Raw genomic sequence first — 16575 nt, 5'->3', positions numbered from 1 at the left:
ATTAGCACATCACACAAAATCAATGTTTTAAAATAATTACTTAAAGAGAAACACTCGTTGCGAGGACAAATAAATTCTTACCTAAACCAGGGGTCAGCAAACTTTTTTGTAAAAGGCCCACGGTAGGCAGATTTCTAAGCTACCCAATGATCACTGTCTCCATGTATTCACAGCCTCGTGTTGCCTGGACCTAGTGACTTTCTTATAACCAATATTATTCAGCAAAGATGAGAGAATGCCACTTTCATGATTAGGTTACAAAACATTCCATCTTCCTAGCAGACTCTCTCTATTGCCTTCCCAGCTTGCATGCTTCGATGAAGAAGTTGCCATGTTGGAAAGGCACACACAGCAAGGAAGTGAGGGTGGTCTTCAGCCAACAGCCAGCAAGGAACTGAGGCTCTCAGTCCAACAACCCAGAGGAACTGAATCCTGCCAACAACCACATGCGCTTCGAAGCAAATCCTTTCCCGGTTGATCCTTGAGATACTGAAAGCCCAGCCAACACCTTGACTGCAGCCTGTGAGTGACCTTGAAGTGGAGGACTTAGCTAAGCTGTGCCCAGATTCCTGATCTACAGAAATGCTGAGATAATAAATGTATGTTGTCTTAGGCCACTAAGTTTTGAGCTCATTTGTTACTGAGCAATGGATAATGGGTAACTAATACAAGGCCAGACAATACATTCTTCAGGCTTTGGAAGCTATATGGTCTTTGGGGCAACTATTCAGTGTTGTTGCTGCAGCATGAAAGCAGCCAGACATGATAGGTAAATGGATGAGTACTCTGTGTTCTAATAAAACATAACTGATGGACACCGAAATTTAAATTTCATCTAATTTTCACACGTCACAAAATATTGGTCGCCTTTTGAGTTTTTCAACCACTTAAGAACGTAAAGAACGTAAGAACGTAAAACCACTTAAGAACGTAAAAACCATTCTTAGCTCACAGGCTACACAATAACAGGCAGCAGAATGGATTTGGCCTGCAGGCCATAGTTTGCCAACCCCCTACCTAAACAACGTCTACAGCTCTGTTTAAACCATTATTTTTATAACACTTAGACCTGAATTTATATAACATTATGCTTAGGATAGCACTATGAAACACAATAGTAAAGTAGACTTTATTGATGGATAATGAAATACCAAATAAACATCTCTTGGCAAGTACTTTGTAAATTTCCAAGGCAGAGAAAGTGAGACAGAAACAACCCTGCCGGAGATGATGGAGGAGCTGCAATCAGAACCTCTACGTCCTGATGCCCAGGTGAGGGTAAATCTAATTATCCTGGTTTACACAGCCCCAGGCAAGAAAAAGCTTCCTTCTTGAAGGGAAGGCAGAAAAACTGCTAGCAATACCAGTGGCTGAGGGGACACCTTCCTGTGTGGCAGTAACACATAGCCTGAAAGAGGAAGCTCTACACAGAGGCAGTAAAAGCTAGTGGGAAACATATGTGTACGAAAAGCACATGCTACATACGTGAAATAAAAATAAGAAACAGACTCACAGAAAAGCTAAAGAGCTATCATTCAAATCCATAATGTTGACAATTTGATGTTTGTTCAGAATGGTACCGAGGAATGACGAATCTAGAAATCATTTCACATGAACAGTTAAGAGAACTAGAAAGGTTTACCCTAGATAAAACTATCTTCAGACACCTAAAGCAATGTCTGGAAGAAACCACAGAACTACTCTGTTCTTTGGTTCCTGACCAGAACTGACGTGCAGAGGTTAGAGGAAACTAATTTCAGCTTGTTTTACGGGAGGAGAAATTCTGATGGAAGGGGCTTCCTTGAAAATACCTTACACAACAGTGTTATCTGTTTACTGATGGCACTCAGACAGAAAGGAGAGGACCGTCAGGGACACTGATAAAGGGATTCTTGCACCATGGAGAAAGTTCTCCTCTCATCCTAAATTCTTACCATATTTTAAAATTTGATAAGCAGAGAAAACATATTTTTCCTGATTTTAGGCTACCTGTAGACAACAACAGGCAAACAGATAACTTGGATAATATATTATTCTGATGCATCTCAAATAAACTCTATAGAAAGTATGCAGAGTTCAGGGGAGATCACGATAATTAAGGAATGGAAGAATTCAATGATCAGAAAAAGCCCTGGCTATTTAAGGCATTTGGGGACAAGGTAATGATACATTTTTCTGAATGGTGCATATTTTATAAAGAACAGACTGTAAAAGATTTTACACCAGGAAAGACAATCAGAATGATTATCTTGAAAGGCAAAAGTAATGTGGGATAATTCAGCTATTACACTGTTAGTAAATTTCAAGAAAACAAAACAAAACAAAAAAACCATGGAATCATAGGTTAACACCAAGCTTTAAGCAAAATTATTAACAACATGACAAAGTGAATAATTAATTGATCAAAGGGAAAGAATCCTATTTAAATTCTTGAGAAATCTGCTCTAGTTTTAAGATTTTAGACAATCTGATTCAGGCTCTCTTTCTCTTGCTAAAACCAGAATGCCAACTAATTTATCTAAAGGCAATCAAAGCAATTTAAATTTGAACATCTTTTGGTTCAGAATTTTCCTGCCGTTATGATCAGCAATATACTGTCTCTCTACAGGCAGACCTGTGGTGGAATGGAAAACTGTAAAAAGAAGATTGCTTGTGTATGTGGAATCAGAAAGAGGGAATTAGTCAGAGGAGCCACTATTTAATGTTGTCAGGTTAAGTCTGCCCTTTCATTTGTCACCGTGACAGGTGTGACCCTGCAAGGGGACCCGAATTCTCAAAAGACTATGGGCAAGGTTTCCTACAATTCTGAGGCATTTTCAAACTGTCAAAAAGCACATTTAAAATAAGCAAAGTCATGTTTAGAATTTTAATAATAGGCATGATTTAAATTTGATTTTAACAAGAAATATTTCTGATCACTTAGCTTCAAAATTAAATAAGCTGTAATAGTGGGAAATTATTTACTTCCTAATATGTCCTGTAAAAGGTACATTCTAAAAAAAATTTAGCAGTTTTATTGAAGTAAAATTGATGTATTATACAATAAACTCACCATATAAAGTGTACAACTTGATAAATTCTGACATATATATATATACACCTGTGAAACCATCCCCACAATCAAGATAATGGACATACCCAATGCCCTCCAAAGTTCCACTGTGTCCCTTTGTCATCTTTCCTGCCCTCCCCCCAATCAACTGTCCCTCAATCAATTCCCACACTTGAGCCAGTTTATATACCCACAACCTCTTGAATAAAGGGGATGGTGGGTCACCTTGAGGAAGGACCCTGAGAATTTGTACTGTTAACCTTCCTCCCAGCCTTCCCCAGAGGGACCCACGGCCTTTTACCAGAGTAACTGTACATTGGGGAAAGGAAATCATCAGACCTTTCAGACACTACTGGTCACTGGTTCTGAACTGACACTAATTCCAGGAGACCCAAAACATTACTGTGGCCCATGAGCCAGAGTAGGGGCTTACAGAGGTCCAGTAATTAATGGAGTTTTAGCTCAGGTCCATCTCACAGTGGATTCAGTGGGTCCCTGACCCCATCCTGTGGTTACTGTCCCAGGTCAAGAATGCATAATTGGAACAGAGATACCTGGCAGCTGGCAGAATCCCCACATTGGTTCCCTGACCTGAGGAGTGTGGGCAATTCTGGTGGGAAAGGCCAAGTGGAAGCCATTAGAACTGCCTCTACCTAGGAAAATAGTAAATCAAAAAGCAAGACCGACTTCCTGGGGGATTGCCGAAATTAGTGCCACCAGCAAGGACTTGAAAGATGCAGGATTGGTGATTCCCACCACATCCCCATTGAACTCGCCTAACTAGCCTGTGCAGAAGATGGACGGCTCTTGAAGAATGACAGTGCATGATTGTAAATTTAACCAGGGGGTGACTCCAATTACAGCTGCCGTACCAGTTGTGGTTTCATTGCTTAAGCAAGTTAATAGAAGCTCTGGTACCTGGAATGCAGCCCTTTTTCTCCAGCCCTGTCCATAAGGCCCACCAAAAAGAGTTCCTTTCAGCTAGCAAGGCCAGCAGTGTACCCTCACAGTCCTACCTCAGGGGTTATCTGTTCTCCAGCCCTGTGTCATTGTTCAGTTCACAAAGCTCTTGATCGCCTTTCTTCTTCATAGATAATCACGCTGGTCCATTACATTGATGACTTTATGCTGATTGGACCTGGCGAGCAAGAAGTAGCAACTACTCTAGACTTATTGGTAAGACATTTGTGTGTCAGAGGGTGGGAAATAAATCTGACTAAAACTCAGGGGCCTCTAGTGGATTCCTAGGAGTCCAGTGGTATAGGGCATATCAAGATATCTCTTCCAAGGTGAAGGAGAAGTTGTTGCAGCTGGTGCCTCCTACCGAGGCACAATGCCCAGTGGGCCTCTGGATTTGAGAGGCAACATATTCCTCATTTGGGTGTGTTACTCCGACCCATTTACCAAGTGACCCGAAAAGCTGCTGTTGAGTGGGGTCCAGAACAAGAGAAGGTTCTGCACCAGGTCCAGGCTGCTGTGCAAGCTGCTCCGCCACTGGGTTCATCTGATCCAGCAGATCAGAGGCGCTGGAAGTGGCAGACAGGGATGCTGTTTGGAGACCGGCAGCTCCTAGAGGCGAACTGAAGCACAGGCCCTTAAGATCTTGGAGCAAAACCCTGCCATCTTCTGAGGATAACGACCCCCCTTTTGAGAAACAGCTTTTCATCTGCTACTTGGCCTTAGCAAAGACTGAACATTTAACTACGGGCCCCCACGTTACACGCAACCTGAGATGCCCATTTATCTGATCCATCAGGCCGTAGAGTTGGCAGTGCACAGCAATGCTCCATCATCAAATGGAAGTGACATACACAGGACTGGGCTGAGCAGGCGCTGAAGGCACAAATACGTACGTGAAGAAGTGGCCTAAGTGCCCATGTCCCCGCTCCTGCCACACTGCCTTCTGTCTCCCAGCCGGCATCTACGGCCTCATGGGGAGTCCCCTACCTTAGCTGATAGAGGAAGAGGAGGCTCAGGCTTGGTTTACAGACGGTTTTGCATGATATGCAAAGGTGCAAGCAGATCTTCCCGGTGGGCAGAGCTCTGAGCAGTGCACCTAGTTGTTCACTTTGCTTGGACCAAGCAATGTTATACTAATTAATGGGCTGTGGCCAATGGTTTGGCTGGATGGTCAGGGATTTGGAAGGAACATGATGGGAAAGCTGCTGACAAGGAAATCTGGTTGACAACGATATTTGGGGACGAGGTATGTGGACAGACCCCTCTGAATGGGCAAAAATGTGAAGACATTTGTGTCCTATGTGAACGCTCACCAAAGGGTGACCTGAACAGAGGAGGATTTTAACAGTCAAATGGATAGGCTGATCTGTTTTGTGGATACCAATCTGCCTCTCTCCATTCACCCGTCATCACCCAGTGGGCTCATGAGCAAGGTGGCCATGGGGGCAGGGATGGAGCTTACGCATGGACTCAGCAACATGGGTTTCTACTCACCAAGGTTGACCTGGCTTCAGCCACCACCAAGTGCCCAGTCTGCCAGCAGTGGAGACCAATACTGAGTGCCCACTACGGCACCAATCCCCAGGGTGATCAGCCAGCTATGGTGGCAGGTTGATTACAATGGATTGTTTACATGACAGAAGGGACAGAGTTTCACTCTAATTGGAAAAGACACTTACTATGGATACGGATCGCTTTTCCTACATGCAATATTTCTGCCCAAACTGCCAAACTTCCTTAAGCACTGTCATGGTATTCCACACAGCACCACTGTTTCTGATGAAGGAACTCACGTCACAGCAAAAGAAGTGCAGCAACGGACCATGCTCATGGAATTCACTGGTCTTACCATGTTCCCCACCATTCTGAAGCTGGCTTGATATCATGGTGGAATGATCTTTCGAAGACTCAGTTACAGCACAAGCTAGGGCGGCAAGTTTCTCCAGAAGGCTGAAACGCTCTGAATCAACATCCAATATATGGTGCTGTTTCTCCCATAGCCAGGATTCACGGGTCCAGAAATCAAGGGGTAGACATGGGAGTGGCACCACTTACTACTACCCGTCGTGACCCACTAGCAAAATTTTTGCTTTCTGTTTGCATGACTTTATGCTCTGCTAGCCTAAAGGTCTTAGTTCCAGGGGGAATGATGCTTCCTCCAAGACACGAAACAGTGATTCCACTGAACTGGAAATTAAGATTGCCACCCAGCCACTTTGGGTTGCTCAGGCCTCTGAATCAACAGGCAAAAGGAGTTGAGACACTGGCTGGGGAGAATGATCCTTACTGTCAAGGGAAGTTGGACTACTATTCCACAGTGGAAGTAAGGAAGACTGTCTGGAGTACAGGAGATGCCCTAGAGGGTCTATGAGCATGACTAGAACCTGTGACGAAGGTCAGTTGAAAACTACAATGCAATCTAGTCAGGACTATTAATGGCCCACATTCTTTGTGAATGAAGGTTTGGATCACCCCACGAGCTGAGGTACTTGTTGAAGGCAAAGGGAATACAAAGTGGGTAGTGGAAGAAGGCAGTTACAAAGACCAGCTATGACCCCGTAACCAGTTATAGAAACGAGGACTGTGACTGCCATGTGTATTTCCTCCTTACTTCGCTATGAATAAGTGTGTGTATAAATTATATATTTGTTTCCTTTCCTCCCTTATTCCTTCATCATATTAGATAAGATGTGTTGACTTTGTATCAACCATGGTAGTTAAGTATTTTAAACTTATACCATAGTCTTTAAGTTATGGGATTTCAAGGAGAAGAGCGGATATTGCTACACCACTCAAGGACCTTATGTCCTCTTCTGGGGAAGGGTTAGTGGGTTGTTGGGATAGCTGTATCATGTTGGGTGGAATGACCACGTTATTGTCTTTATCTGGAGATCAAGTACAGTTTAAGGAGATGCAAATGGCTGCCAAGGTGACAGGGGCGGGACTTGTAATGGTTAACTTCAAGTGTCACATGACTGGGACACAGGCTGAGGTTAACCATTATTTCTGGGTGTGTCTGTGAGGGTGTTTCTGGATGAGATTAGCATTTGAATCCCCTCCCCAATGTGGGTGGGCACCAGCCAATCCCTTGGGGGCCTGAATAGAAAGAGAAGCAGAGGAAGGGAGGGTTCAGTCCCTTACTGCCTGCCTGCTCAACCTGGGACACTGGTCCTCTCCCCTTGGACTGGGATTTGCACCAGGGGCAGCTCTGGTTCGGAGGCCTTCGGACTTGGACTGGAATTGCACCACGGCTTCCAATTGTGGGACTTCTTAGCTGTCATAGTTGTGTAAGCTGATTCCTTACAATAGATCTCCTTTTATATATATGTGTGTATATATCCTATTGGTTCTGTTTCCCTGGAGAACCCTAATATAGTCAGTCACTTTATTTTTAGCCATTCCAGGGAGTATATAGTGCTATCTCATCGTTGTTTGGTTTGCATTTCCCTAAAGACTAATGATGTTGTCGATCATCTTTTTATGTGCTCATTTGCCACCCACAGATCTTCTTTGGTGAACTGTCTGTTCAAATCTTTTGCCCCTTTTAAAAAATGGAGAGTTTTTTTTTCCTTGAGTTTGGAGTGTTCTTTATATATTCTGGATACCAGTCTTTCATCAGACATAATTTGTAATTTTACCCCAGTCCGTGCCTTGTCTTTCCATTCTCTGAACAGTTTCTTTCGAAGAGCAGAAGTATCTAATTTGGATGAAGTTCAATTTATCAGTTTGCTTTTACAGACTGCACTTTTTGTGTCTTATCTAAGAAATGTTTGCCTAACGCAAGGGCACAAAGATTTTCCTTCATGTTTTCTTCCAGAAATTTTATAATTTTAAGATTTACATTTTAGGTCTATGATCCATTTAAAATTTTTCTATAGAGTGAAGTATTTATTGAAGTTCATTTTTTTCCATATGATAGCCAATGGTTCCAGAATCATTTGTTGAAAAACTATCTTTCCTCCACCAAACTGACTCTGCACCTTTGTAAAAAAAAAAAAAAAAAAAAATCAGCTACCTATACCTGTGTGGTTCTATTTCTGCACTCTCTATTCTATTTCACTGATGAGTTGTGTATTTTGATACAAACACCACAGTGTCTTAATTGTTGCAGCTTGTGAGTCTTCAAATCCCCGTTGGTCTGCTGTTTCAAAGGTGATTTGCCTATCCTATGCATTTAGACCCAGATCCTAGGCATTTAGACCCAGGGTGTCAATTTCTACTAAAAAAAAAAAAAGCCTGCTGGGATTCTAATTGTGCTGAATCTATAGATCAATTTGGAGAGAAATAACATCTTAGCTATACTGAGTAGTTCCATCACACATGGCGCTTATCACTACTTAACTGAATAGTATTTGAGGGGTACCTTCGGCAAAGCTCTGAACTTCACTCTCTCTCTGCAGCTTTCTCCTCTCCAACACTCTGCCCTGCAAACTCCAGCTTCCCCGGCTTTCCTGGGTCATTTCCATCTCAGCTCCACTTGTGTTTCCCCTCCCTGTACTGCAGCCTGGATACTCTCTCAAGGCAGTAAGCTGGGCAATCATAGGGCTCACCTCATTTATTTCCCGTCTCTCAGGGTTCACTGTGCTTCATTGCTAGATGTTCAATGTCTTCCACACTGTGGTTTCATATATTTTGCCCACTTAAAAAATTGTTTCAGGCAGGAAAGTAAATCCGGTCCCTGTTATTCCATCTTGGTAAGAAGTGGAAGTCTCAATTTTTAATTTTTAATGTCAAATCTGTTCTCAAAGTTATAAAATTCAAGTAAAAACAGGACAAAAACATAACTAGTAATTAGTACAATGTTTTATCACACTTTGTTTATTTGTTCATTAACTCATTTCATTCCAAGAACATTCACTGAATTCTGCACGGTAAGCACTGTGCTGGCATCTAAGCATACAGTGCTGAGGATCAGAGCCAGACGGGCCCCTGGCTCTCACAGAGCTCACAGTCTAGTGGGACAGACAGACGTTAATCAAATAATTACAAACAAAAATGTAACACTGCAATTGTGATAACTGCTATGAAGGAAAGGAACAAAACGGTGCTATGATAACCTACAAGAGGGTGACTTTATGGTATTTGTTTCTATTGAGCCTATATCCATGATTTGAAAAATATCACTACTGTTTCTTTATGTTAAAGTCACAAAGAAATTCCATTATGTATACAGTGGGAAAAAAGTATCCATCAAATAAACATTAGGTTAAGACGATATGCTAAGTACTTTGGAGCACACAAAAATTACGACACTATCTACGAAAATTAAGATCTAATTGGGCATATAAAATATAAAGAAATATAAAGGTTATATATCTATATCTTACAGGAATATAATTGGAAATTTACCACTTACACATCGTTTTTGTCTACCCCATTAAAAAAAAGTATTTTTTCTATCAGCCCAATTGCAGAAGTTTGATCAGTTCCTTTGAGAAAACAATACACTTATTTTATTTTGTTAGGTCTTACCTAGATATCTCAGCTTGGGAATTCTTCTCTCCATCAACAGTGAAAGGAGATGCTCCAGTTAGTAATTCATACATTAGAACACCTAAACTCCACCAGTCAACTGCCTATAAAACAACAGTAATTTCATTTTCTAGAATATTAATTGTATTTTATATAAAAAGAAAAATGAACAAAATAAATCTATATATTTGACAATATTTTGACAAAAAGATTTTGTGCACAGCTTCCTGTGCAAGGAGTATTAAATTAGCACATGCAAAAAAGACATTGAGAGGACAAATATTCAGGTATCCTCAGAATTTAAACATAGAGAAGTCAATCAAGTGTTTCTATTGCTATAAGTGTTTCAATTATTTCCTAAACTAGTAATGGTTTTACTTAGGCTAATTAAAAAAAAAATTTTTTTAATTAAAGTATGGTTGACTTACAATGTTATGTTAATTTCTGCTATACAGCAAAGTGATTCAGATATATATATATATATAAATTTTTTAATATTCTTTTCCATTTGGTTTATCACAGGATATTAAATATAGTTCCCTGTGCTATACAGTAGGACCTTGTTGTTTATCCATTCTATATATAGCAATTTGCATCTGCTAACCCCAAACTCCCAACCCATCCCTCCCTACCCCCAAAAAATTTTTAAATTTTAAATAAATTTAAAAAATTTTAAGTAAGTAAAATCTTTGGACTTAGGATAGGGGGAAAAATGTACCAATCAGCATTTTTATTAACTATTCAGCTCCAATAAATATGAAATTTCTTAAAGCCAAAGAACAAAAATGAAAAAAATCCCATCAAAAGATGTTATTTTTTCATAACCACCTATATCAATTCCTCTTATGGAACCAATCACATAAATCTAGCAGTCTTCACTTTCTGGGAGGTATGGAAAGACTGAAAATAATATAAAATAAAATGTGATCTACGTTGGAAAACAATTTATAAAAGCAGTTACCTGAACTGAGAGCGTAGCAAATTATACAGAATTTAAAGAATCTTGATATATTGAAAATTAGTTCCTTTACAATTGGGCAAATCAAGATTTCAATAATTGTTGGATATATGAGCTTACAGCAATGAGAAATTAACTGGTGCTAAAATTTTAAACTCTCTGCTTCCAAATTTCAGAGCCAAGATTTCAGAGAGATGATGTAGTTTGTGAGCCTAGAGTTATTTTAAAGAAAATACATAACAATAACATAGAAACTAAATCAGTAATTCAATTCTTTTATTTATACAAGCAGCTTTACTGCCAGCTGAGTCAGGACCCTTAGAACGTTGGATTTGAACCATGCTTGTAAATTAATACAGATCTATAATCAGATTCCTAGTCATGGACTGAAACCAATACCACACAAACTTGAAGAACTCCTAAGGGCTCATAAATGCATGATTAGTCATTAGCAAGGAGACCACCGATTCTCCACTGTTAAGATATTCCTACTGGGGACTTCCCTGGTGGTCCAGTGGTGAAGAATCCGCCTTCCAATGCAGGGGGATGTGGGTTCAATCCCTGGTCAGGGAACTAAGATCCCACATGCCACAGGGCAACTAAGCCCATGTGCCACAACTACTGAGCTCGCGTGCTGCAAACTACAGAGCCCATGCACTCTGGAGCCTGCACCACAACTAGAGAGAGGAAAAAAAACCCCCACACGCCACAACTAGAGAGAAGCCCGTGCGCCACAATGAAGAGCCCGCGCCGCAACAAATGATCCCACATGCCTCAACGAATATCCCGCATGCCACAACTAAGACCCGACGCAGCCAAAAAAAAAAAAAAGATATTCCTACTGTATATGTGAGATTTTGAAAGGGGATGAGGAAGATGGGGAGATGAGGAGCAAAAAATAGTCAGAATTCCTTATTTGGAGAACGTTATTAATAAAGCAAAAGTGTTAAGAAAGAACTGAACAAATCTGTACCCTTTAATACAAGAAGAAAAAAATATGTGACCTCGATTTTATAACTACTTAGAAAGCCTCATCTACAGTCTTCATTTTGCACATACAAAGGGAAGTGAGGAGGGAAAAGACTGAGTTTTTTAGAAGGCTTAGGAAAACAAACTTAGACTATCTTGAATGCAGAACTGTTTTCTTTCTCCAAGGATTGTCACAATGGTTTTTTTCTGTTGAAGAGGTAATCAACAAAGTTTCCAATATCACTACAAAGTTAAAAGCAAAAATTAAGAATAAGAAAATATGAGAGACTCCCTTTTTAAGGATCTCTTACAAAGCAAATTATTGACTGAAGGTGAAATAGTTTCCATATGTTTCTCTAGCAAAAATCAATAATGCCAATAAGCACTGTCCATAGTCATTCAGCATGACTCCAATGGGGACAATGTGCACTGTTTTTGCATTCATGACACCTCTGCATTGTACTGTGGCCCAGGTGTGTCCTAAAAGGCCAGGTCACATACAACAGACAAAGGGTGATTTCTGTTTTAAACAGGGTTACAACGGATGCTTTGCTCAAGACATGATACTTTTTTTTTTTTTTTTTTTTTTTTTGCGGTACGCGGGCCTCTCAGTGTTGTGGCCTCTCCCGTTGCGGAGCACAGGCTCCGGACGCGCAGGCTCAGCGGCCATGGCTCACGGGCCTAGCCGCTCCGCGGCATGTGGGATCTTCCCAGACCCGGGAACGAACCCGTGTCCCCTGCATCGGCAGGTGGACTCTCAACCATTGCGCCACCAGGGAAGCCCAAGACGTGATACTTTTAACGGAAATAAAATAAAAATTATTATTTGAAGAATTAGTCGATTTTGAGATTTCCTTTAACAAGAGTATTATTCTATAAAACAAAATATTATCCTCATCAACAAAACCTGAAAAAAGGGAAATCTAGAATGTCCTAACCTTTCCATTATCTTTTTTCCTCCAAAACACTAGATATCATAATATGTTCGTGTATACAAAGCAAAGGAAAGGTTAAAAAAATGAAGATAACACCAAAAAGAGGGCCTAGGTTATTAACTAAGATTCTGTTTTTCTTTTTTTTTGTAAAGGGTTTTTTTTTATTATGTGTAACACAAACAAAGTTATTTAAGTCAATAAATTTTTAAGGAATTTCACATGTTCTGATTCTTTCCACTGCCAATCACCTTAGTTCCTCCAAACTCATAATCTTCAAGATAAAACAGCCCTTTCAAAAAGAAGTTATCATGTGAGTCAGCCCACAATTCTTTTAGTTAGGCTTCTTTGATCTCCAATGAAATATGGACACACTTCAAAATTCCCCACCTGTAATCTTTGGGATCCAATTTCCTCAAGCGATTTACTTTAGGACCATGTTTAGGGTCAGGAGATGGATCTGCCTGGTTCTGAATTTGACACCCTCTAAAAATGTATTAGGTTCAAATCATATTCACTCCTAAGCCATCACACCCTAGAACAGTACAGATCATTGGGATATGCCAATACCTTTTAAAATTATCCAGACACTCTGTTCAAGATAAAAGCCTAAAAAAAGAAGCCATCTTTGTTTCATGTCAACGTTAAAATTAGAGTACTAAATCAATACAGCTGATAATTTAAAATATGAGGGAAATTATCAGTTCTATAATCCTGGAAGCAATCTTTATGTTTATCAATACACCCCCATCACTTGACTCTCTTAGGTATCATGTTCCTTCTTATCTGTATCAAAACTCATACTGAACAATGAGCTCTGGGTTGCAAAAGAGGATTTATTTGTGCACCTGTCTAGAAGTCTTTGTCCACAAATTAAACAAAAACAAACACAAGTGCTAAACTAGGATTCTTAATATACATTTTATAGCAATATATCAGGAAGTGTCAAAAATAGAACATACCTTGTCATGTCCTGAATCTCCCCCTCTGACAATATCTGGTGCCATGTATTCAATAGTTCCACAAAAGGAATATGCTCTTTCAGCCTTAAACAAACAATCAAACAAAGAAAAAGGGATTCGATTTTAAGCTCGTATGACAAGTGACAAGAAGAGAGAGTTAATACTACACGGCAGTGTTGAGATACACCACAGTAGCAAAGTAGTGGCAGAAGCTACTTGACAGACCTTCTTCTCACCAGGCAGACCTATATATACACACCTATACAGTATGAGGTAAACGGGTAAACTTTTTAAGCCCTGAAACTCTACTATCATCCATCCGTCCGTCCGTCCGACCATCCATCCATCCATTAATGAATCCACTCATTCGCTCTTCTTTTTTTCTGTGTGTGTATATATTTCAATCACTGATTTCTTTAACTGTTCTTGTAAGTGCCAATAGTCCTAGTAGTATGAATGACTTTATTTCCAGATCGGCAAGATTGGGAAAACATTGGGAAACCTGAAGGAGAAAGGAAGATCAAATGCTAAGAAGGGAAACAGGGAACCCAAAGATGAAAACGGATGAAAAGAATTTTTCCAATCTTACCATCATGTTTAAGTTTGGCACTGCCGATGGTGGGTTTAAGTGATGATGAGCAGAACTGTCTTTTAAAAAAAATACTGCCTCTTAAAGACAGTTGTTTCACTTTTGTAGAACATTAAAAAGGGCTAATTTAATATATCAGCCTTAAAATTAATCTTAAAAAATTATGTAATTAAAAAAATGACCAACTGTGTCATATCTCAATGTAATAAGGAGAAAAAAATATATGAATTGTTATGCAGATATATTAAACAGGGGAAAAATAATTCTTCTTTAACAATGTACATTCATATGGCTATATCTAAAACTTTAAAGGCACTTTGGTGCCATTAAAATATTTTACAAAACTATTTTAGAGGAAGCTTTTCAATTTACACTTGATTCTTCTTCTACCAGCAAGGTTTCAAGAAAAATAAGCATTCTTCTTATTTACCAGCTTTAACCATAAAGGACACTACCCTAGCAATGTTATAGAAGTGGTAGAAGTCCCTAGTTTTATTGGCTGAAAGTTCAGCCCACAGATAATGAATGTAATGAATTTATTTAAACCCTGTGATAACAAATGTATTAAAACTACTTATTTATGATATATACAGCTCAATAATTTTATATAAACATATAATTTTATATAAAGAAAAATAAAATTAATATGGTTTATGACTCACTTCTTTCTTTTTATATACTATATATATATTGAAAGATTACTGTTCCCCTAGAAAGTAAAAAGAAATAATCCAGTTATGCTTAGATCTGTAGAAAATTTTCTTTCTTGTTATCTGGCAGAATAATCTCATTGAACAGCTATGATAAACCATATATCAAATGTCATTATCTCTCTGCTTCATCACTTCAGTACCAAATGCTAATTTTGTATCAAACTACTGGAACGATTAAGGCTAAATAATATTGATTTCATATAAATTTGCATATAAAAAGTAATGAATAATTTTAAACATTTTGTTAGACATGTTTAGATTGAAAAAAACACGTGAATGCTTAGGAAGCATTCATTTCTTCACTGAATTATTAAAAAAGAAATACTCCAAAATTACTTTTTAGTGGGATAGGGGGAGTGGGAGGGAGGCTCCAGAGGGAGGGGATGTATGTATACATATAGCTGATTCACTTTGTTCTACAGCAGAAACTAACACAAATTGTAAAGCAATTATACTCCAATTAAAAAAAAAGTATATATATATCAAAAACAAAACAAAACAAAGAAAAAAGAATGTGTATGAAGTAAAGCCTGGTCATAGTTTGAAAAGCTAAAAAAAAAAATCCCCAAGCTTCATATAACTAAATATGTAGTGTTTGTAGTTAATACACTATTTATTATGCAATAGCCCTTTATAGGATATTAAGCAAAAGCATTATATAGCTGACATAAAGAAACACAGAAAAATTGCTAAGTCATAGTATTTATCATTTGATCTCATCTTTCTTTGTGAATTCCAGTCAACTGTTCTAGTTAAAATTAATTAATTTATTGAAGTATAGTTGATTCACAATGTTTCAGGTATACAGCAAAGTGATTTGGTTATACATATATATATTCTTTTTTAGGTTCTTTTCCATTATAATGGTTATTACAAGATATTGAATACAGATCCCTGTGCTATATAGTAGGTCCTTGTAGTTTATCTATTTTACGTACAGTAGTATGTATCTGTTAACCCCAACTTCCAAATTTATCCCTCCTCCCCCTTTCCCCTTTGGTAACCATAAGTTTCTTTTCTATGTCTGTGTCATTTGATCTCATCTTAAAAGATACCTTTAAAACATATCCTAAATCAAGTTTAGATATATTGAAAGAAAATAAAAATAATTCTCCAAAATGGTTTATGAGTAAAAAGATCACAAGTTTTGATTTATTGCTTCTCTAGATTTTTATTTATTTAGAAAACTAGACTTTTTAGTACATACAAATTTTCATTTCTATTTATAGGCATATCTGTGTTACAAGCCACTTTGGAATAATGCATATTTTCTTTTAAGTATGTGACAATGCTTAAATTTTACAACTTGAAAGTCATGAAAATCCACACTCTCTTCTTCAAAATACTAGATATTCATAAGTTTAGTGTAAAACCAGTAAGAAACATATGGATCTTATTGATTACTGTGGGAAAGATCTGACAGTCACCACCACTTTCCCTGTCTCTTTTTTTTCTTTATCTGACAATGAGAATTATGCAACGATGTAGTTCAGTTCTCCATTGTCTTGACATACAGGAAGCTCAGAACCACATTAAGTCCTCAAAGATATTTCTTCTACCTTCTCCGTGTGATTTCTGAGCTTTTTTAAAATTCACTTTAGCTTCTCTGTTTTTTGGGGGGGAGGAGGGAGGGACATAGGTAGTGTCTACATTAATAAATAATTGAGATAATTATTTAATTTATAAAAATTCCAAGAGTCAGCAAAATTAAGCTTAAGTGTTGGGAAGTTCCAATCCCTGAGAAATAATAGTAAACAAAGACAAAGTATTTCTTAAGTCTCTCTGTTATTTTAAAACACTGCCATTTTAGCCTCTTGCAATTCTGTATCTGCTTCCTCTTCCTCTGCCCCAAATGGAAGTGTTACTCCCTCCGAATTCTAACTTTTAGTGTGTCAGTCTCAATTTCCTAAGAGTTTATATCTTCTATTGTAAAAAATAGCCGCAATTTTAACTTTTGAATTTGTGTTT

General features: G+C 38.5%; 1 protein-coding gene and 1 non-coding gene across 9 annotated transcripts in view; both read right to left on the bottom strand.

Moving 5' to 3' along the window:
* Positions 1–16575, bottom strand: part of RPS6KA5 (ribosomal protein S6 kinase A5) — a 181935-nt gene that overhangs the window by 32230 nt on the left and 133130 nt on the right. For 5 of the 8 annotated variants that reach the window (XM_073800118.1, XM_019919047.3, XM_019919058.3 and 2 more), the window contains 2 exons: positions 13306–13389; positions 9485–9588 (listed from right to left, as the gene is read on the bottom strand). In XM_073800118.1, coding sequence (XP_073656219.1) covers positions 9485–9588; positions 13306–13389 — 188 coding nt within the window. Of the gene's footprint in view, positions 1–8562; positions 8705–9484; positions 9589–13305; positions 13390–16575 lie in introns of those variants that run through there. The other 3 variants (XM_073800120.1, XM_073800119.1, XM_019919073.3) reach the window with 2 other exon arrangements.
* On the bottom strand, positions 13115–13241 carry LOC117311479 (small nucleolar RNA SNORA40). The gene has a single exon (XR_004525675.1). It is a non-coding gene; the product is annotated as a small nucleolar RNA SNORA40 (small nucleolar RNA).

The sequence above is a fragment of the Tursiops truncatus genome, chromosome 2 (genome assembly GCF_011762595.2).
Source record: "Tursiops truncatus isolate mTurTru1 chromosome 2, mTurTru1.mat.Y, whole genome shotgun sequence".
Taxonomy (NCBI): Eukaryota; Metazoa; Chordata; class Mammalia; order Artiodactyla; family Delphinidae; genus Tursiops; species Tursiops truncatus.
Note: the sequence above shows the minus strand (reverse complement) of the source record. Positions and strands in the feature narration are given on the sequence as shown.